At 39.9% G+C, this 23,815-nt stretch overlaps 1 protein-coding gene across 1 annotated transcript in view; it reads left to right on the top strand.

Moving 5' to 3' along the window:
* The window catches only part of cacna2d3a (calcium channel, voltage-dependent, alpha 2/delta subunit 3a), a gene marked incomplete at both ends in the record, with an annotated part of 108,392 nt that overhangs the window by 10,695 nt on the left and 73,882 nt on the right, over window positions 1–23,815 (top strand). The window contains 2 exons of the mRNA XM_079225797.1: window positions 7,631–7,747; window positions 21,295–21,354. Of these exons, the coding sequence (XP_079081923.1) occupies window positions 7,631–7,747; window positions 21,295–21,354 (177 nt within the window). The remainder of the gene's footprint in view (window positions 1–7,630; window positions 7,748–21,294; window positions 21,355–23,815) is intronic.

The following is a 23,815-nucleotide window of genomic DNA, read 5'->3' as shown; positions in this document are numbered from 1 at the left end:
GCTGCATGACCATTAAAATGACCTGACCTTTCAAAATATTCCTTTCACATCTCGTACAATAATTGTGTTTTTCCGTTACAGTATTTGTAATCATTATAAACCGATTCTTTATTCACATGTAGAATCTGAAGGCAACGGGACATTATTGTGGCATCGGAAGCGTTCTGGCTTTCATTTGTAGTATATTAGAGTATATTGACCAGGTTCCATGCAGGTTCGAAATCTGAGGCAAAGAATTCAATATGCAAAACCCTGTCTGACTCAAGTCTGAGTTGTACGTCTTGGTGTACAGCATTACTTTTTATTGTAATTGAACAATCAGTCTTTGGTATGTTCACACCCACATTTGGGGATAGTTTGTTAATTGAACCCTCCCGAGATATTGACGGTTTTTACTCCAATTGACAATTCTGCACTAAGTTCAAGTTTAGTTGCAAATTAACAATTAATTCTGTTTTCAGCTCTTTTTCTGATAACATATTTACAGCTGCTGTCAACCCACTGAAGAATAGGGAACCAGCAAGTAACAGTGATGATAAGGATCATTATTTAGCTGTTGTTATCTGTCTCGACTTAACAGAGACAGATCAATCAATCAAAAGCAAAGAGATAAATTATTTGGAACATTATTATTAAGCCAGACAGGATTCGATTATCTTTCATTGGAATCAGCCACCACATTCATTAAGTTGTTTAAAATAATGAATTGCCTTCAACTGGCAAAGTAAAATAGCATGGGGGATAGTTTAATATTTTTACTGTATGTGGTCAACTTTGTATGTTTAGCAGATGCTTTATGATGCCTTCAGATGTAACTCAGCAGTAAAATGATACCCGCCAGCACTTTACTGTACACATTAACCCGCTGCATGTGCAATACTTTGTTAGTATCTATTTTCTTCTATTATGTGTTTTTATCCTGATTGTTTTTATCTTGTTGTCTTTTGTTTTGTTTTATCTTGCTTACTATGTGTTGATCACTGGAATTTAACAAACATTTTATGTATACCTACAATGACAATTAAGTGTCTTGGATCTTGTTTTATAAGAAAATAAACGACACCAGGACGCTTACAGCCAAGTGATAGTCAAACCACGATGTGGTTTCCAAGTCATGCTTTTTCAGCCAGTCAGTCTGACCGCGTGCTAGATGTCCAGGAGCCAGCGACAGACCTCAATGAAGTATTTCCCAGCTCACTTCTTACGGCACAGTTTATTTCCTATCAAGAGCTGTCCTCTTCTCACTGTATGATGGAGTGGTTTGTCAAAGCTGTGTGTGTGTGTGTGTGTGTGTGTGTGTGTGTGTGTGTGTGTGTGTGTGTGTGTGTGTGTGTGTGTGTGTGTGTGCATGTGCATTTGTTCTCACAATGCACCCCACTCAATCCCAGCACATTGATCTTACTTTAAGACATCTCTGCGTTGTGATCAATATTATATTCATCTCCACTGATACATTTTGCATTATGGTGAATGGAGCAGCAATTAAGGTGTGGTCAGTCAGGCAAGACAAGTTTATGATCCCAGGAGTTTTATCTTTGTTTAAAGATGTTTTATGTCTTTGTGATTAGCATTTACAGTAAGTGCTTGATTTACGTGTGTGTGTGTGTGTGTGTGTGTGTGTGTGTGTGTGTGTGTTTTGCTATCCGTCGGGAGTGTCTCTGTGCCACCAGATACGGGACTCAGACCAACATGCTTTTGAGGCAGGGAAGACAAGCGTGAAATGAATTGTTCCACTTCATCTCCGGCCAGCGCTTTTCTTTTAAAGGGAGCAATTTGTCGGCTGGCATACAAGGAAGGAGATGAAAAGAGGAGGGCACAGCAACGATTTAGCGTTCCTGGGCGATCCTCTGATCCAGCAGTGATTTCCTGCTGTGGATTTGGGCTGGCTCGCCTGTCCTGTCCGCTCAAGTAACAGACTTGGAGTGTTTGAAACAATTGCACTTTGACTGATGTTGCATTCACTATAGACAGTCTCTCAACCCTCACTCTGGGTTTTTCCCTGGTTACTGCACACAGTCACACACTCCGTGGGGGCCCAGTTACACCGTGGCAGAAAGCAGAATTAACTTCAGCCATGTGACGCCTCTAGGTCTTACCTCTTCTTGCTTTCTCTCCTCACCTCCTTTCTCCTTGTCGCTGCACCGCCACTCCCCTCCCCCTCCCTGAGGCATGTTGTCTGTAATTACAAACATGGCTTCGGGAAGTCAGTAGTCCTTTATAGGAAATTATGACATTGCAAAACGTTTGTTCTCCTGATCATGTTTTCGGAGAATATGTACTCTCGTACTGTCGGCACAAGGTTGTCGCTTTCTACTAGAATTTTACTCAGTAACATATGGAACACATTGCTATTGATCTGCTGATAATAAATGGAGTATCCATGTATGGTTGAATGAAAGAAAGAAAAATACATTTTGTTTAGATAAGTGCTAAAAAAGAGTGAACAGGAGTCCCTGATACAGTTATTTTCTTCCTGTTTTCTCCCTTTTTTATGTTTCCCATTGTTATTGTTTATCGGTTCACACACAAACACACACACACACACACACACACACACACACACACACACACACACACACACACACACACACACACACACTTGCAGAGGCTTTTCTGAGCCATGTCTCTTTTGTTCATCAAATCAGACCCTTCTACTTGTAGTCAGATAAGCAGGCAGAAGGAAACAAAACTGACAGGGCTGCTTTTTGTGAATGAAAACGAAATTACACAGCTTGACTCAGACTGGATAGAATAGCACACACAGGGTAGTATGCTTGTTGTCTTGACTCCTACTTCTGCCTCTCCTTTTCTGCTTTGAATGTTCAACTTCATATTGTGGGCCAGAGAGACAGGAAACATCTGAGCAAAAGCACTTTTTCATTTACATTTAGGTGTAAATTATGTTTTAATTATTTAATAAGTAATAAGTAAAACATAGGAATAGTTTATATGTCTGCGTGTAGAGAGAGAGAGAGAGAGAGAGAGAGAGAGAGAGAGAGAGAGAGAGAGAAAGAGAAAGAGAGAGAGAGATTCAAACAGCAGTGAGATTGTGTGAGAGTAGGCCAAGGTAAAGTGGGCTCCGGTGACGCGTAAAATTAGCTGGGATTTGGGGAATTGGGATTCAGTCTTAGTGTGAAATTATTTTTTTTCCCTTCATTAATCACTTTATTATCAAACCCCAAGGACATGACATACACAGATAAAAACACATGTGGTATTATGTCATTCACACTTCATTGTGATGAATGACCAACGAAGAAAAACGTGCTTATACGCAGGTATTCTGCCATCTACTTCTACGTATCCTTTGAAACGACGATGTACTTACTGGATTATTTATCAAGTTTTGTATGCATGTGGGTGGGTGCACATGGCTGGCTTGCACGTGCCTCTGTTTCTGTGTGCTGAAGCCTGGTTATGGCGATTGTAGCCTCTGATTGTTGTCCTAGACTCAGAGCACGGTGCAGTAGAGAGATTAGCAGCATCAGCTCATTCATGTGATGCGGCACAGCAGAGCGGTGAGGGAGGAAAGGAATAGATGGATAGAGTTACCACAGTCCATACGATATGTGTCACCACTGCTCGTCTTCAACACAGTTGAAATTACTTTTTGAAATAGACACATGATGCAGCCTTAGCAACCTGATATACATATATATTTCAAGGGAAAAGTACATTTGTAACTGGACAGAGACGGTTATTTTGATGTCAAGAGACAAAACCTCTATATTGTACAACACACTGAGCCCCACCCTCCTAAACTGCCAATTGTTTAGTGTGGTTGATTACAGGATTGCTAGTTAACTTCAAAATGATAAAAACATCATCAATCTATGAACAGTAAAGTTACAGCTGGAAACTCCCCCAACCAGTCTTATCACCTGCATTTATACAATAGGTGAATGGAATTAAGTTGGTATTGAGTCATGCTATGAAATAATCAGCACTGCATCTTTCCAATGTGTTTTTTAGAAAGACACATTGACTTTGAGTTTGTAATTTGTCCATTAATGCAATTTGATTTTTCAGTGCTGTGACGTAACAAATAAAAGTATTTTACCAGAAATATCAGAGGCAGATATTTCAAAGCCGAGACAAATGTAACCTTTTCTGCAAAAGGAAAAATATTTTCTGCAATTCGGATGAACCGATCCTTAGCTGCTACAATATGGGGTTGAAAATTGCTCATTTAAGCTGGCTGGTCAAATGTTTTGAAACCACTATTAAAATATGGAACCACTTAGTCGTGAAGTTTGAGTTGAAGCTCAGGACATATTATAGGTTAGCACTGCAGAATTCTCCCTGGTGAAATGAGTACATGTACAACTGGTAAACCAGGCCAGTATCCAGGTGCACAACCAGCAAATAGAACAATCCTCAGGGAAAAGGGGAAGGAACATTATTTTGGGCTTGACAGCAAGTCAGGCCAAAACATACAGTTCCTGGAAGATTGGGTCATTGCTCTGCAGGAGATGAGCAGCTAGAAGACATGATGAACAGTTGCTCCAGCCCAGTGTTCCCAGTGATCCCAATACAAGCCACCACCACCAAAGCAGAACATAATGATGTGGTTTTTCTCAGGTGGCAAGGAACAAATGTTTCTTTAGAATTTTTAAAACAATTCAAATCAATTACGTTAAGCCGCTCTACATGTTCTAGATCCATTGTATTAGAATACAATTAGATTTGACGTTAAGTTGCCAATAAAGCCCGTTGAAGACGCTCTCCTGTCCCCTCTCCTGGGAAATGGTGGTTCTGGATGTGTGTCAGTTGGCTTTCCTGTGATGTTGATGTGATGTGAAGAGGCTAGCTTCAGGCTAATTAGGCCTGGTCTGCTCTGGCCTGCCTGACTGAACATAGCGCTGCAGACAGCCTGTGGTCATCTGGACCCTCTTTGCCTCTCACTGGCAAACGTGAACGCAAACACATAAACACTTCGGCTCAGGCCATGGGCGCTCAGTGCTTTTCTTATGCCTTAGTGAAGTGTGTAAAATGTGTCAGGATTTACTGCAGCTGCAGACAAAAATATACTTTAGACTTTAGAATTGTGTTCAGGGAGATTTTTTAAGCAATGACTGCATCCATGAAGTCAGCCATTCATTTTTATAATTAGCAAAGGCAGTGGGTGCAGGAAAGAAGATGGATGAAAGAGGAAAGCAGGAGAGACACCAACTACAGAGAAGAAGGAGCTCCAGGGATCAAGTAAAGTGAGAATGGACAAAGAGAAAATTGGTGAAGAAACCAGTCAAGCCAGTTCAGGTTTGAGCCGCCACTGACCTGTCAGATATAACAACCCACCACTACCAGCCAGCAGCCAGGATTGGCTTTAAACCTGGATTTTCTGTTCCTCCAACACACAGCAGTTGTCAGTCACCAGTGGGATTATCTCTCTGATTTTCATACGGTTATGGTCGCTGTAATTTGGCTTCTGAGTCATCAGCCAGTCACTTTGATTGGCTACAGAATACGTTACTCGAGGCTGCAATTAATATGCAGTGCTGTTGGGTGAGCGACAAAAGTTTTTTTGAGAAAATGTGAAACTTGTGGTTGGGGTAGTATGTCACGCAGAACACTTCTGAAGAAAAATAATTGTATTCAGGTGCGTCTTCCCACTGTAGGATTTATTTAATTCTTTCCTGCCTTCCCTCTTTGTGTCTGATCCAATCTTAAACATATGCGAAACAGAAGCACATTTGGACCGCTGCACCAAAGCTTCTGAAGACAATTTTGATACTCCAAACTGTGGCATGCAAATGGAATTGGCAGCAAAGGCACCACTTCGGCAGCGTTTCAAAGGCACACAGACTGCTCAGTGTTATGGTTGTGAACATAGTGTTGATTCTATGATATGGAGATAAAGATGAAGCAGTGAGTGTTTCCCTTGATGAATCTGATGTCATTCAACCATTCCCTGGCTTCTTAATGTCAGCAGCTCTTTGCTGTTCCTGCTGCTCGTTGCTCCACCTGTCTTTAATGACCCCAGACTCCATTATGATGACGATGAATCAAACCCTCTAATCACTCCAGTTGCTATCAAAAAATCCCTTCCACTTAAGCTCTTATTTTAAATCCATATTTAACCAAATGATTCCCTCCTGCCCACTTGCAGCTCTTCAAATTCAGATAGCATTTCAAACCGCCCTCTGACCTCCCACTTCAATAGTCCCTTCCTGTGCTCTCTCTGTTCATCCATTATCCCGTTTCTCTACTTTCTACCTCCACTTTTCATCCTAACATCCCTCGACCTTCCCTTTCTTCCTCATCCTACCTGTCTTTGCATATCTTTAATCTCTGTGCACCCACACAGTGTTTGCTCTCTCACTTCAATGTTCTCATGTGTTTGTGTCTTTTTGGTTGCATCTTCCCCTTGGGATGGAGGCAATCAATCAATGTGCCCATACTTCTAATAATATAACAACTTAATGTTCAAATGTAGGGTCTTCTCTCAGTGTCCTTTTTTCACCCTATTCAAATGTTTTGATACAAAACAGAAACAATATTCCTCTCTGCTTGGTGATGTCCTGCAGTTTTTCAGATGATTGCCTAAATCCAAAAGCTGCCGCCTGAGTGGCTGATGTTGTCCCTATTCCTCCACCTCCTACCGTGATCCCTCTCCCCTCGCTCAGCTCCTTGTGTGTCGCTGTACACGAGCAGCTGAGAGCGTGCGTCTAAGCAGGTTGGCATAACATTAGAGGGGGCATGCTATTTGATATGGCGGTAATCTGCTGTTAAATCCCCAAAGAGTGGAACACAGTTGCCTAAAGCTTTGCAGAGATTTCAAAAATGGTTTTATTTTACTCTTTTTTTCTGTAGAAGTATACCTCCTCACTTAGATCAGCTCTGCATTTACGTGTGTGTGGCATGAATTGGTGTGGAATTAGCAAGACTTAATGTCACTGTCCACGGTTATGGTGCTGGTTACGTTAAGCACTGTAGGATTGCAGAATAATGTGACTTAGTGTGGGGCAGACACTGAGGGCAGAGCCTTGTCATCGATGCTTTGTGTGTGGTTGGTCAAATTGGAAGGTGGCTGACAATTCGTTTGGCTGAGCTGATTGGTTTTGTTTATATGTAAATTAGTTTGGAGAAGCAACTCCTTCTAAGCTATATTTCACTTTTGAACCACTGATTCACAGTTTAATTGAAGTACTGCTTTTGGCCACTACTTACACAACACCTATTGCATGTCTGTTCATCCTGGAATAGGAATCCCTTCTACTATGTAGCGTTTCTTAACATTTCTTCCATTTCTTTCCTGTTAAACTCTTTAAAAGAAAAGGTTTTCCTTTACTGTAGATTGTGTAATATGCTGTAAACAGCCTACTGAGGCAAACTTATGATTTTAGTTTATATAAATAAACTGCTTTTTATAGCTTTCCTTTTTCCCCAAAATGCCCACAATACAATCATTATTTCATAAGTATGTTTTTAAGTCTAACATGTTGCCATTATCTTGTCATGAATTTCCCTGCCTTGCTTTGCCTGAGAAATATTACTCTAGGTAGGACTAATTTGCCTGATATCACTCTCTAAACTATAGCAAAGTAAATCATGCTTTTTTGTAGTTAATTTGAATGAAAACACATTGTTTATCTTTGCAACTGTAACCTGAACGTGTGGTTTTTTTCAGAAATACAAGGAGTTTGAGCGGGCAGTGGGAGTGGAGGAGATTGACGGGCTGCGTCTGGTAAAGAGGCTGGCAGACGACATGGAGGAGATGTTTCACAAGAAAGCCCAGGCAATGAAGGTACTTGTCACTTCCTGATTATTCATCCATCACGCTAAACCTAAACCTTGCTGAGAACTAAGCAACGTATTTTAAATACAAACAAACTACAATACAAGCACAAGTAAATATAAAGATGTATTTACAAAATGTAATTATTTGATTTTGTTATATTTCGAACATTTTAGACACTGCAGAACATAGCACATAACAATGTAATTACAACATAGAAATATAAATAGAAAGTACTTTCAGTTGCATTGGTACATCTATTCCAGAAAGGCTGGGAATGAAAAGCAAAGGTACTCGACGGAGCTCAGTGAAATCACTTGCTGACCCTATTTGATGTCTGAAGAAGTGCTGTAGTGTCACATTACTTTAGTGAAACCAGACACATATTGCATTTTCTGTGTGTATGTGTGAGAGAGATATGTGAAAGACCGGGTACTGTGGGTGTGGTGACAGACAGACAGAGAGACTGTGAGACACTCATCAGTGTCTGTGTCTCTTTATTGATCTGCTCAGACCAACCATCAGTATCTGAAAGGCCACTTCAAGACAAAGTTCAAAACTGAAACCAAAATTGTGTTGTCCCTTCTTTTGTTCAATGCTGTGAGTCTGTGGACTTGATGGACTAATGTTAGTATCCTGTGGTGACCAAATACCGTACTTAAGTACGTTTTAGGTACTTTATACTTTAGAATAGGATTGTACTTTTTACTCCCCTCCAAATTTGACAGTTAATAGTTACCTTGCAGATTGATATACAATATGATCTACTCATTAAATATGCATTTCATATCAAATGTAAGCATTATTTAAGTAGAATGCCACTAAATTATGATGCATCAGGCATTATAATAATAATCATATGATAAAATACAATAAACCTGAAAGAGGGCATTCTGCATATTGAGTACTTTTACTTTTAAACAAATGTTGTTGATAGTTCTTTTTGGAATGACAAATGTTAGTGTATTTTTTATCGTGCAATTTTTTGAGATGAAAGATCTGAACGCTTTATTCATAACTGTTGTCGAATGCATACATGTAGAGTATGAACTGAATCGTGTGTGAGCATGTCTGCGTGTGTGGATATGTGTGATCTTATCAGGGTTGTAATAAGTGCAGTTCAGGATGCATCCACGGTGCATCACCTTTCTGGCTGCAGCTCTAGCTCCAGGTGATAGATCTTATCAGGACAACATGGTGCTGTTGACACAAATTGGATTTCCCTCTGAGAGTCTGGTCCAAGGATACAAGCTGAAAGGAAAGCGAGGAAGGACAGAGAGCGGCACAAATAGTGACAAACTATTTCCTTGCTTTAGCTTTGCTTATGCCTGTTATTATTTAAGCAATAAGGTACGAGAGGCAGTACTGTGTCGTGCAATAATGTACTGTTCAAGGGAGTTGTTAGGCCCGACGCGCAGCGAACTTGCCTCGCGTCGGGAAATGACCGACGTAATTATCTTTCACTAGAAATTATCACGATTTTGTGGTCAAACCCTTTTCATTCCTCATCTCATTTTAGGGAGGAAGTGACGTTGTGTTGTCGTTCGTTATGCTAGTGTGGGGGATGCTACGTGAGCTTGTTAGCTGTTCCGTTTGAGCTAACGTTACTGTTAGCGAAGAGCCCCGTTGCAATACTGTGAACACTCAAGCAATACACCTGCAAGTTAAGGAAACCAACGTCTGCGAGTCGTTACTGCGGACGTTACAATATCAAAGTTTACACGAACATGTTTGGTATCTGTCAAGCTTGAAATGACAACTAACGGTCGCGCAATCTAAATCTACCTGTTGTTTTTAAGTGCGCAATGATATGGAACGCTCTAAATGTAAACAGGCTGTACAGTACTTTATGGCTGAATAAACTACACCTCTTGACTCACTCTCAAACAATCAGAATGCTTGATTTGATCTACACGTATTATAATCATATGTATGGTACATTTGCCCGCTCGGATTGCCTGACCGTGCCTGTTACACCGTGTTAGACTCCCTTTGAAAGCCCTCACATTTCCACCCGCCACATGCACAGCTGTCGTCACCAAACACACAGAGAAGCTTAAATATTTCATGCTAATATGAGTCATCTGGCATTTCAAAAATATGACTCCTACTCTTATAAAATGATTGCTGGCATGAATGCAAGGTTCTAATTGAATATTGCTACTGGTTATGTATTAACTTCTGTAATAGAAAATGGAGCACTTAATCAGTTTTCTCATAATAATGATCATTGTTTTGGAATTCAAACACTGCTCTATGCTGTCCGAACCAGGATTACCTGGATTTACAGAGAGACGTGTCTTGTCAACTTGTTGCAACTGTCTGATAAACTTTGAGTCAGTTCTGTCATATTAGATCTATTGAAGCTAAAAACATAATTTTATGTGTGCGCCATCTCCTCAAGAGTGTGTTATATCCCTGGAGGCATGAGGACTTGAGGGTTGAATAATGGCTTCTCTAATGCCGCCTGGCCGCGTGCTGGATGCCTGATAATTGTACATCTCACTGGGTTTGTTTGTGCTAGTGTGTGTTCACATTTGTGTGGAGTAAAAGTTATGGGGGCTGATGAGAAGATGAGACGGAATACCGGTCACAGAGGTGATGGGATTGCACTCTAGCAAAGACAGATGAAAGCCGTGGAAAGAACAGGAAGAATAAATGTTATGGGGAAGAAAATTTAAGAAAGCCAAGTGAAACACAGAAGAGGATTTAACCCCTTGTCTGCTGCTATCGTGATTGCGCTTCACCGCCACTTCTCTCATTTTCAATTCTAACAGTTGGCCTTGTGATGGATTGTTAGTCGCAAACATACAATGGAAGTGTCAATGAGTCTTTTCCCCTCTTTTTCTCCATCTTTCTCCAATTTCTCTCAGCTTTTATGCCTCAAACCCTCATCTGTCTGGCCTTGTGAGCAGTCTCGCTGCTGCCTTAAGCATCCCTCGCTCTTTTGTCTGTCTCCCCCCTCTCTACTCTGCCTCTTCTCATCTCTCTGCTTTTTGCTAAAGTATATGTGGCGCTTCAGCGATTCAATTTCCGTGCAGGCGCTCTCCCCTGTCTGTCAACGTGGTTATATCTTCCCATCTCCACGTTGATTCACCCTTTTTATCGCACACCACCACCTGCTAAGAGACAGCAGCCTCTACTGCCGTAAAAAGGTTTGCCTGTACATACATGTACATAGTTGATGTGAGAGTTGTTTGTTCTTTCATATTTGTGCGTTAAGATAATGCTTTTAATTGGAGGAGAGGAAGATGATATGGAAGAGAAATATGTTTATAAGTTAAATTCATGTGAGTTTGTGTTATTGTGCGTCTGTGTGTGTATAAGAGAGTGACAGAATGTATGCATTTATAATTGGTGTTTGATTGTGTTCATCTCCTTTTCCTCTTTCCCTTATCATCTCCAGAGCTTGTGAAGGGTGTGTGTGTGTGTGTGTGTGTGTGTGTGTGTGTGTGTGTGTGTGTGTGTGTGTGTCTTTGTTTGTAGCTTTTACAGCTATGTGTTTATTCCTGAGCTCAGCATGCATCTTTGCTCGCCGTTGTTTAACTACTCTCACCTTCATCAGTTCCTGAGTTGTTCTCCTTTCCTTTCCTTTCCTCTCATCTTCTCCTCAAAAGGGTGGCAACAGTAGACATTTAAAGAAACAGTGAACATGTTGTTCAAAATGAAAGGCGTGGAGCTATTGTAATGCCCTCTTTGAAGTCAAGCATGGTTGTGTTTAAATGCACTTCAAAGCAGAGGAGATGCCTTGCTGCCACGGCTGTTTCTCCTGTAATGGCATTCGGCCTTTGCACGCTCTGTACCTGCTGATATAATTTACCTGTGGCAGCTACGCCTCTGTAGTCCTCAACATGATTACCAGTGTAGTGCAAGGGAGCTCTGCATGGGTATACTTTAAAAAATAAAAGGTGCACACAGGACTTTAAATGACATTTTCTGCCAGCAAAACCTCCTTTGAAATTTAATTTTTGCCTGCTGACATGTACAGGGAATTTTAAACACAAAGCATTTAATAAATGTGGCACTACTCGTCAGCTGCAGCAGATGATTTGAATTAAGATGTGTTTCCTCTTAACATTGCAATGTAATTGCTTAACAGATGAGGACAATGCTAAAAAGAAATTGTCGGGGAAAAATTAATCCTATGCACTCTGACAACTATACATTCATTTCCACCACAGAAGTCAGACACCAGTGAAAAGAAATCGAAGATGAATGGCAAAAACTGTTAATATATTATTCATATATAAGAGACTGACTTGGTATATGAGAGATAAACTTGCTTATCTAGGAATTTCCCATCATGGTTGACGCACTGTACAGTATAGTTCTGATAGGGAACCTAAATATTGTTGCTCGGCTCTGCTTTCTTGTCCTGCCCTTTCCTACTGTCTGCCTTCCTCCCTGGCATTCAACACTGTAACGCTGAGCTGACAGCACTGCTTCCCTCATTTCCCTAATTGTATCAGTTGTCCTCAGTCTCAGATTATTGCCATGTCTCTGTGCGTGTTCGTCTATCTGTGTGTGAGTGTCTGTTAAGAGTAATGGTTACTAACGACAATGCAGAGCCAGCCAGTCAACGTCAGGGCAGCAACAGTCTCTTTCTTCTCCTTCTCTGTAAGAGGTCCCAGTGAGAGAGATGTAATTGTTTTCTAGAGTGATGAAATGGGGATGTAGAAAGAAAGGATGGGAAAGGTAAATGTTAAGAATAGTCAAAAGTTCAGTCGAGCAGGCATGTATGCATACAGTGTATACTGTATGTATGCACATAATGACATTGGGTATGGTTTAATCGTTCATATTTTTCTCTCTGCTCTTCCAGGTTAGTGTTTAGTAACAGTTTAGTTTGGTGTGTGTGTGTCTATGTATGTATGTAAATATGTGTTTGTACTCCTGTATATGTATATATATATATATATATACATATATATATATATATATATATATACGTATATATATATATACGTATATATATGTATATATATATAGTCTGAAAGATTTAAGATGAAAAAGAAAATGTTCAGTCCAGACATAAAATGAAAGTGTGAAGAACGAATAAATGAGAGAGAGGAGAATGGGATGGCAGGGCGCTGGCTTAGGCCCTTCATATTCCCTTTGTATTCGCCGTCAGTCAGCAGAACTGTTGAAAACTTGTGAAGTATTGATTATTGGGACTTGGTGTTTCAAAACCACACACTACCATCCTCCCTCTCTCTGTCTTTCCATTTGTGTCTGTCTGTCCGCCATAATCTGTGTACTTGGCTGGTACCCAATCTAAATGTGCAAAACAGAGGAAGCAAAGTGTCACAGAGCAATTTTCCATTTTGTTGATGCTGCAACTCTTCCCTGGCTGCTTTGACAATATTAATTGCTGTCCCCAGTGCTATTGATGGGCTGACCCGAGCCAATACCACACAGTCCAGCTCAGGCCTCCACGGATCAGACCTCTGGCAGAACCAAGACCCACAGGACATGCACTGATCCAGAAGGCCAAGGCTTAGTTAGCATTTCTTCTTACAACCTAGTAACAGCTATATATCTTACCAAGTAGAAGCATGACAAATTATTCAGGTGCATTAGCTTAGCACATGTTTATAAAAGGTACAGAGCTATTTCAGATGTAAGAAAAGGTTTTCTAACTGCTATCTACACATGCAAACAGAGCTGATAAATATAGCTCATACAGATTAATGTGGGTTGTTGGTAAGTTATGTATTAAATAGCAACTCTGCTCTACAGAGCAACATATTTCTTCCTGCTGGAGGCAAGGCTTAGTGTACACTTCTACCAGTCAATAATGTATGTGACCCCCTGTCCACCCCTCCTCGGCTTCTCTGACAGCAGTTGTTAGCATAGCTCAGCTGTATGACAGCGTTCGCTAACTTTCACAACTTTAGTGTTGCATTCATAATGGATAGACATTTGCTAAGGTCAGTGGCTTCAACCGTCAGGAAACTACATAGCAAGCACGGCACAGAAACAATAAGCCAATCAAGTTGACAGCTTAATGAGGGGATCGTTTATGAACTTTTCAAAGTGTAAACAAGCTGAATCCTTTGTCAGGCAGATCATAATCACAGGATGTCAGATAATGAAAGAGGGTAGATGAGTCTAAATGTCAGATAAATTGACTGGGTGGGTGAAAAGAGGCGGAAGGAACATTATTATTATTATTATTATTATTATTATTATTATTATTATTAATTGTGTTTAATTAAGGGGGAAGACATTGCTTCAACTTACACCTCTAGGAAACTGGTGAAACATTAGGAAAGTCAGAACCAAGGATCTGGTCAACATCTGATCAACATATGCATTTTTATCATGGGATAATAGTCAAAGCAGATTTTCAGACTGGAGCAAAACACACAGCTATTTTGTCCTTGCTGACATAAACGTCAATAAATATCTTCCATACATCTGCTACCTTCCTGTTGTTTGATTCGGGCTAAAAACAAATCAGCAAATAAAATGAGCCTGAGGTAATTTAGAAATAATGGATCCTGACCCCGACCAGATCAGTCTGGTCTGGCCTAATCAGGTTTGTGCTGCTAATCAAAGCTCTGTAGTGATGATGGAGACCAGCAGAAACGCATCAGGGACCTGTAATCAGGTAGAGATGCCAGACTTTTCTTCTAGTGCTAACAAATCTAATCCAGTCACCACAGCAAGTCTTGTTAGCGCTGTGTCTTCAGCTTTTACCCTGTCAGGGGCAGTGAAGGCTTGTGAATGTGGACGTGTGTGCATGAGCGTGTTTTCAAGGAGACAACAGGGCCGGCCTCTCTGACTGTGCCAGTTTAATTATTGCTGTCATCTCGTACCAAGCCCTAGCCTCGACAGAATGACTTGAATAAAAAGTAATTTCCTTTCTCTTTTAAACTGCATCATATGCTTTGGCAGGACCACCTATTGACAAAAAGACATGGCAGGCTCATTTGAATATCTGCGAGACACACACAAACACACGCAGACAGACCGTACGCCCATAGTGACACAACGTACACACAAAGACAAACACACCACCTGGAGTGTTCATCCTAGTGATATGCTGGAATTGAAATTCACAGGAGTGAGCAGTACCTACTTATCTCTAATCTGTTTTTCCGATTGAAAAACTCCCTCCTACTATGCAAGTTATTTTTACCCTAGAGCATTAACTCCCATCATCCTGCATGGTAAGTAACACTACATGAATAACATGCCAAAAGAGATTATTCAAAGGTGGGAATCAAGTGTTCAGTCGAGATGAAATTATAATTGGCCATGTATGATGACAATGTAATGTTGTGAAATTGTTAAAGCTAGTTGTTTTTCCTATGTTCACATATGGCACATTAATAGACTAAATTTTGAGTCACAACAGAGGGAAATTACACTTTTTTTAATTAGAAATGTGTTTAAACCATCATAGAACTGCTTATTGATAGAAGTGAAGCCAAGGTATTCAGTTAACAACCAACCACAATATCTCTATGAATACATTAATGATCAAATCGACGCATGGTCTAAACCACAGACTTGTGATTTGTCTTTCAGAAACGTCCTCTGCGTGTCTCCTTACACTTCTATTGTAGGATTTGAAAACAAAGAAGGTCCAACAGCGCTGGCTAACCTTACTAAGTCAGTGGACATGTTGTAAGCTAGCTAGCAACACAGTCAACGACTGTATGAACAATAGATTGTAAATAAAAACTTGTATATTTAAAGATCTATGTTTGAAACAGACAATCACAGTCATGGAAAGTTAAAGTTACATTTCCTCATGACATTCCTACTCCATTCCTGAGCCTCCGGCTACACGAATACTTCACTCGAAGCAGCTATCAATCACGAGGCCACACTTCCTGTTAACGTTCTGCCCCCCCCCGCGGGCATCCTTTACTGTACATTCTAGTGTACACTGTACCCCCGGTACGAGTGCCATATGTTTCTGGAAACCTACGCAAGATCAGACCATCACAGCAGCTACAAACAAGACTTTTGTCAGACAACAACAAACAAACAAACGATAGCAAAATCCAGGTAACTCACTGATGGTGCCTCATATTGATCCATAAATCCATAGCATTTTAACAAAAACGGCGTTGTTACATCATAAAGGTCCATTAAAAATAAATCCCATAAAAGATTTAGTCCAAAACAAATGATTACATCCATAAATATCCACCAACTGCCGTTGCATCATTTCATATCAGCTGGAAGATATGAAAGAAAGCAGTTTTGTTTTTAGCAGAAAGGCAAGTTTGCATGAGAGCACAGCTACAAACTCGGTATCAAAATGTCCGCCAAAATCTAAGCTTTCTATTGAATCAATAGGAGCTTAATGTCCTGACTGACAGGCTACATTACCCAACCAGAAGCTACGTTGAAGAACAGAGTCAACCCCTGTCTCCTTACGTGGCTCAAGCCTGGCACGTCGTACAGCTCAGATGACAGGCATTTCGTACAGCCAATGAAATTGCCTAAAAAACGAATCCCAGGAAGAGGGGGGGCAAATAATCCCAACAGCCTTCAATTTGATGAGAAGAGACAGCTGCTGATAGAGCTTCAGTCTATCATTGAATTAGCATAAAAATGCATTTATACTTCATTTTCTTTGTGTCAGCAATAGTGGTAGTAAATATGAATAGTACCTCTATAAGTTTGCAAGACTATAAGCATTTTAAATAGGTATATAGTATATATATCAGGAATATTTTCAGTCTCAAAATGGAAAAACGCCTAGACATTTCATTAGAAAAACATGTGTAAAATATTCATTTTCTGTGATATTGTTATCTGCTTTTTACTTAGACTCGAAAAGGCTTCAGATTATGGTCCCATTGTGTTTTTCGGTCCATAAGTCCCATTTATAGTCATCTACAGGCATCTATTTACAAAGAAATGTTCAGGCGGAAATAAAAACCTTATACTTTAGTGTATTCAAACTCATATAACTCAGTGTCAGCAGACTATTGAGGGAAAAAAGCTTCAGATTGTTACCTTCCAAAAGAGACCAAGACCATGCATTTACTCCAAATAGTTAAAGTACAGCTTCCAATTTACTTTGGGTATACCTGGATAGGCGTTTTTCATCAAATTTTACATGAACGAACAGAACAGAGGTTAAAGCAGGGTATATTTTATTAAAACCAAACTTATTAGAACAATAAGAACACTTTAGCAACTCACATCATTGTGTTAAATAATAATGACAGAACCATCTTGTTTGTAGTTTTAGTTTGGCCCATTTACTATCCGCTTACATGGAAGGGCAGTGTTTATGACTTATACTCCTGCCAGTCACCAGGGGGCAGTCCAGATGTTTTGGCTTCATTGTTGAGGAGCTCTCATGGCGTCCAACTTTATATACACACACATACTGGACATGGTGAAAAATTCAATCCTTCACATACATTGACATACTCTCTTAAGCAATGATTGACATTTGCAAAAGTGGCTGCATGACAAAATTCTTCAAAGGGCTAATATCTTCACACGTGTCAGTTGAGAAAAACATTAACACTCAACCACTCGCAAACATACCTACACCGCCACACACTCAGAAATGCTGAAAAGTGTGATTCTATCGACAACGGCTTCACAGTCAGCGTCTTGACATTTTGCTGGGAGTGTGAGGCTAAGCGTTCAGACCTTTAGAGAATGCTCTCATTCCTCTCTCATCCTCCCTTTATTACCGCGTCCTCGTCTTGTTTGTTCCTTGAGCACGCTTTGTTGTGGATTTCCATTAGATGCACCTGCCTGAGGTTTATTGTGGTGCTTTTCAATGCCTGATGCACACATGCTCTCACATTGGCTTGAGAGTTTGTGATTCTAAAAAAGATCTGAAGAAGTACAGGCCAGAGAGGACACAGAGGCATTCACTCTGTCGTCTGCTTTTTTCTCTCAACCAATCAGACCAAGAAGAAAGCAAAATGTATTCATAAATCTATAGCTGGACAGAACGAAGTACAGATTGATATGCAACAATAATCAATGGCCAGGTGTGTTGCTATGGTGAAGAAAATGATTGGCCTGGCTCTAGATTACAGTGTTCACTTCCCAAAACAGCCTGCCTGCACACACAGCAGCAGCACAGCACACACACACACACACAGACTCACACATTGCTCAGCTGATATAAGCTGGCTGATTGCAGTAGTTTTACGGGTAAAGCCATTTGAATGGAAATGGGAAATGGAAGTGAATTACAAAACTCATACACACCAGGACCAGCTGTGAATGAGACAAATTACTTGCGATGAGAACACACCATGCACATCACAGATAGAAGTAGAAAGTGTGAGATGTATGTGATATGTCTGAAGCTGTTATACAGGGCCCAAAAACCTTCCATCAGGTCCTTCACCTTAAGCCTGTTTATATATCTGCTAAATGCCAGTCATTAATACCCAATACTTTTTTTGAATGGGTAGAAATTCACAATGTTCTCACAGACCACAGACATGAGGGACTGGAAAAGTTACATCAACCCTCAATTTTTACTTTGTACGTTTTTTACTTACACATACTCCGATGATACATGTCACTCTCATACTTTAACCACTAAGTGACAACACCTGTGCTACAAGCTATTAACACTTAATTTCCCCTTTTACACACAATGGTACCCAAAAAACTACCTCAACCTAAATAGTGATAAAACAAAAGAACTAGAGCGAGAACTAGTCTCTGGCACAAAAAACACACCCAGCGGTGGAAACCATTGTTTTGGTCAGTAATAAACATTCAGCCCTGTATAGACCTGTGTAGATGCCTTGCTTCCAATATAGGCTCTTTGGATCCACTTTTCCCACCATTAATTGTCAAACAAATTAATTATATTACACTTAATGTCAGACAGAAGAGAAACACAATTTCAGATCTTCTGTATGTTTGCACAAATGGAAGAAGTGACAATAAAACTGACTTTGATTTTTGACTTTGACTTTGATAATTAAAGTCGTATATGCTAATCAATTTATTTTCAAATTAAAACAAAACCACCTTTACCCTCCCTCACAATCAAAAAACATATAGCTGTGCGCCACCTCAATCAAATTAGTCCTACACCTAGACTACCATGGCTACCCAACACCCACTTTCACCCACTTTCACCCACAGCAAGACAGTTGAAGAGCTTAACAGCTTAAAATACCAATAACTCATTATAGACAATACACTCAGTTTGATAACACTGCTATCCATAAAGGATCCCAGCAAAGAGTCTATGGCATATACGCAAACTCTCTACGAGAGCTCACTGTTACCACTAACCTCCGGTTGTTTTGCAAAAACATGACCTCTCCTCAATCTTTCAAACATCGACAAAGCCATTCCACGCCTGTGGAACTCACAATAGAAATGTACTTTCTGGTCTTAAATACAGGACTTAAAAATGGACAATGGCGCTTTCTTCCTCAACAAACTGCCTTGTCCACACTGTTGGAAAGATCTAGACTGAGTGCAGAGGGTGAATGTGCGATATATGAAGATGTCCCATTGGCCTCTGGAAATATTTTTTTTTCAATTCCAATTCATAGCTTTGTCAGATTTTGCATGCTAAACAATTAACTGATCATTTGAATAACAAGTTACATTATCACTATTTGAAGCCCGAATATTAACCTGTATTCACATTTACACAACACACAATCAGTTTTTTATCAGTGCACTTATAACATACAATCATGAATTTGTTAGTTATTTTTGTCCTTCACACAAACCATCCATAAACTTTAACGTGAATATTTATATTATGTTGCAATATTTCTCTGTCCTGTTTGCCACTGCACAAACGATACAAGTCTTGACCCTCCTGTTACCTTTAACTTTACTGACATCTTTTACCCTTGGGGTCAATTTGACCCCAGCAATTTAAAACTCCAGAAAATTATTATACATTTTTTTCCCCCCCGAAGTTTAAGTGTCAGGTACTTTATGTTTGTTTGTTGACTACCTAAATAGCCCTTTAAATAAAATAAACAATAGGCTTGCAACATCCAAGTTCTTTGAACTGTCCCCATACACACGCATCCCCTCTAAATGTGTCATCTCAAGTATATGCTTTTCAAATGACGGTGTTATGAAGAGCTCAAATGCTGATGTTATGTCTTAGACATGGCTGAAGATGTCTCTGGTGGGGCTTGGAACCATTCTGATGACATTAGCAGCACTAAGTCGACCATTTTTGTTCAAGTGCGGAGATAGACAATTATAACTTTACATTTTTGGATGGTAATGTCTTTGCTGGTGGTTGAGAGCCAACAGGAGGGTCAAAACTGAGGGTCTCATTCTCATCAGCAGAGGATGCCTCATAATCAGGGACCTCATCCTCTGTCTCAGACACATTCTCCTCAATGCTACTTTCATGGTCTAAGAGATGTGACAACACCTCATTGACGGAACAACTTTCTTTAGTAGTCATTTTCAGTTGAGAGAGAGAGCAGAAAGAAAGCACACAGAGCACGATAAATGGTTTAGAAGGCTGCTGTGCAAACTTTTAAATGTTTGCTCCACCCTATGTTATGTGAACTATCAATATTTTCAGAGGAACGCTATTTTCCCCTCCCCCATGTCATCTGAACTATCAGTGGTTTTCACACTACTACAGCTATGGTTATGTTAGATTAGGGCACTAATCTTTTTGAAGATTATAAAATTGCATGTTATAGTGACCTCAATATCATCCAAAATAACCAAAACAAATGTGTGTAAAATGTTGTTATTTCTTACATGTTTTATACAGCTAAAACAGCATGGGGTCAAATTGACCTCAAAGAACATCAATGCATATGTGTTAAGGACATTGAAAATATATCATCATGTTGATTTTATCTTTAACCAGTTGTCCACATTAAATTAGGAAAAGTCATGAAATATGAAGCAAAAAAAATTATGTCAATCAGTTATTTATAGACGTTAAACATTAAATGTGATCAAATTTACCACAAAGATAACAGGAGATTAAATAAAAAAGACAACTTTCTGTGAAAAACTTTTCTTCCTAATCATCTTTCATTTTAAAATGATGACCATGTTTGCCTGTGAAAAACGTTGACTCAAAGGGACACATACATGCACCACCCTACAGGCACACACACCGGAGACGATAGAAGCAAGAGGGGGATGATAGTGAGTTTGTGTGTCATTTGTCATTGAGTGTATGAGAGAGAGAGAGAGAGAGAGACAGAGAGAGAGAGAGAGAGAGAGAGAGAGAGAGAGAGAGAGAGAAAGCATGTGTTAAACAGCATGAACTGGTGATGGAGTTTGTTGTGGTAGTGTCCAAAGAACCCGAGGCAGTCATTACCTCTACTGCTGAACCATTTAGGAAAATAGCCTCTTTTTAGAGCTGACCAAATGTCTGTCTGCTATCTGTATATGTATGTGTGTGTGTGTGTGTGTGTGTGTGTGTGTGTGTGTGTGTGTTTGTCTGTCCTGAGGGCTTGCTGTGTTGCTCTAGTGCTAAGGGGTACTTATAAAGCCAGTCATAAAGCTAGCTGTTTTTCAGCCTGTTATTATTTGACCCCTCAATCAGTTAACTTTTATACTAAGAGATTTTTTCTCCCCTCTTGCAGAGACTGGTAGAAGCGGCAGAGGAAGCCCACTTGCAGCACGACGAGGATCCAGACCTGCAGGTATGTGTATGCGCATATGGAGCCACATTATATTCTGACATCACATTATTACAATCAAGATGTTCATTCCCTGTTCTTGTAAGCTCATTAATTAAATCATGCAGAAAATAATGTATCCTTCAGAGGCCAGTGCTTCTGTGATTGGACCCTAGTGAGACAAAAGGTTCAGCGAATGACAAGGGCCCCTGTAAACAGAACAGAGGAAAGGCAGATAGAAAGGCATTAGGAATCTTGTTCTGCAGTCTATTTTGCTTGACTAGGCTTAACAGTCTTTTCTCTTTTAAAGTGTGTTTCTCCACATCGCTCTATAATCATTTTGTCAGCATATGTCTCTGTCTGCCACAGCCACTGTCTGTTGTTCACATTCCCACATGAGCAAACAAACATGCACAAAAAGAACATTATATACACAATTTAATTGAACAAAGAAAGAAATCCAGCCCACTCTTCAACATATGTTCGGGATCACATACTGTGGATATCTGGGTCCATCTTGTTGAAGGATTTTACATTTTGTGGCTAACTGAACAAAATCATAGACAATGAGATATTACTGTATATTGGGCCAGATTTAGCAAAATAGACAGGTTTCTGAGCAACGTTAACTGTGAGATGTGCACATATGCAGAGGGATCTGGATTTTAAATAGTACAACGTACTAGAAGGCGGTGGAGGCTTTTTGCTTCAAACCCCCCTCCCCGCCTCATTGTTTAACACAGCTCGCACAGTTCTGCGATCAACGGTGATCAGTTTACCAAAACAAAAGTTTTAGAATTGTGAGGATTGATGCCACAAACAGATTAACCCCTAAACATGAATTTAGTTTATCTCTAAATGGGATATATAATAAAGTAGGGTCTAGTTTAATTAGTGTTTGTACAATAGCTCACTTAAATGTGTCTGTCAGGTCATGTTGGACTGTACTTTACTGCATCAGATGATGTTAGGGGCATATATTTTTACAGTTCAACACTGGGAGCGCAGTGGAGCTACTTAGCTGTCAGGGTAACTTGGTTCACTTATTGTTCAAAATTACACGACCAAATTGAATGCTGGGAAGTTGGGCGGCGAACAGCTGTTTGTGTGGTGTCTTCCGGTCTGTCTCTTCCTGTTTTTTTTGTGCGCGAACTCTACCCAGCATGCAATTAGGCGCTGTAATTTTATAACAAGTGTGAACCATGACTGAGCCCAGTTACACTGACAGGTAAGTAGCTCCACTGCGCTCCCAGTATTAAACTGTAAAAAGTCAATGTTGCTGCCTGCTGCTGTTGTGGCTATGGATGGCTTGCTGACAGTACTGCTGTCTAGTTGACTGGTGCTGTTAATGGGATCAATGTGTTTACTTGTATACTGTGATACACTGTGAAACTGCTAGAAACTTACAAAATACCGTGATATGAATTTTTGCCCATACTGCACAGCCCTAAATCTCACTACTGCTCAGTTAAGGCATCAGGATTGCACCTACATATGTATAAAAATAGAATATCTAAAGATTAAATTCTATTTGTGAAGCATCTAACATACTTTGTCAAAGGTGAAGCAATTCATCCTCATGTTTTTGACATAACATATTGTGTCTGAAACATAAACCACACATTTTTGTGGTATTATATCACAGTAATTTTCCAACTCAAAAACAAAAATTTTAAACTACTCCCTGGGAGTTCCACCCTCAGTTCTGCAGACTTGGGCAAATGCATTTTGCTAATCATATAAGCATACACACCCCCAAACCCATCCTCCGCTCTCACGGTTATGCCTCAAATCCATTTGAGCAGCTTTAATTTTTAGAGTGCAGCTTTGTAGTGTGTGTGTGTGTGTGAGAGAGAGAGAGAGAGAGAGAGAGAGAGAGAGAGAAAGCCAGAGAGAGATGGAGACTGTGCACTTGCAATGTTTTTGCCAGAGTTTGCTTCACATCATGCATATCTCAGAGCAGAGTTTATTAAAGTAGGAGGAGCAACAGGAGAAACTTGAGTGTTAAAAAGGAAATGTGATGCTAAGTCGACTTGGGAGAATTTGCTGCTAAACTACTTATAAAGTCTATGACGTGAGTGTTATGTGTTCCTGTGTTTCTGCCTGTGGCGGTGAGTATGTGTTTACTCTGGCAGCTCTTTAAGACACTACAGAGAATGCCCTGTGGTTTTCTGCTGTCATGGACCATTAAGATGGATCAATTTAACCACTGACTGCTGTCCAGCTCTGAATGTTCCTCTCATAGATCCCCTTTCCTTCTTTTTTTGATTCCACATGCTCTTTATCTAACATAGATAACAAGTACAGTTAATCAACTGAAAATGAATAAGAAATTATTTTGATAATCAATTAATTGTTGAACAATTTTTTTAAGCTTTCGTAATGTCAAGATACACTATTTCCAATCACCTAATCAAGAGAATAACTGGAAGATTAATAGATGATGAAAAAAAAGGCTTCAGGCTTACAGATAACGCAACATCAT

The sequence above is a fragment of the Taurulus bubalis genome (assembly GCF_910589615.1).
Source record: "Taurulus bubalis genome assembly, chromosome: 11".
In the NCBI taxonomy this organism is placed as follows: Eukaryota; Metazoa; Chordata; class Actinopteri; order Perciformes; family Cottidae; genus Taurulus; species Taurulus bubalis.
Note: the sequence above shows the minus strand (reverse complement) of the source record. Positions and strands in the feature narration are given on the sequence as shown.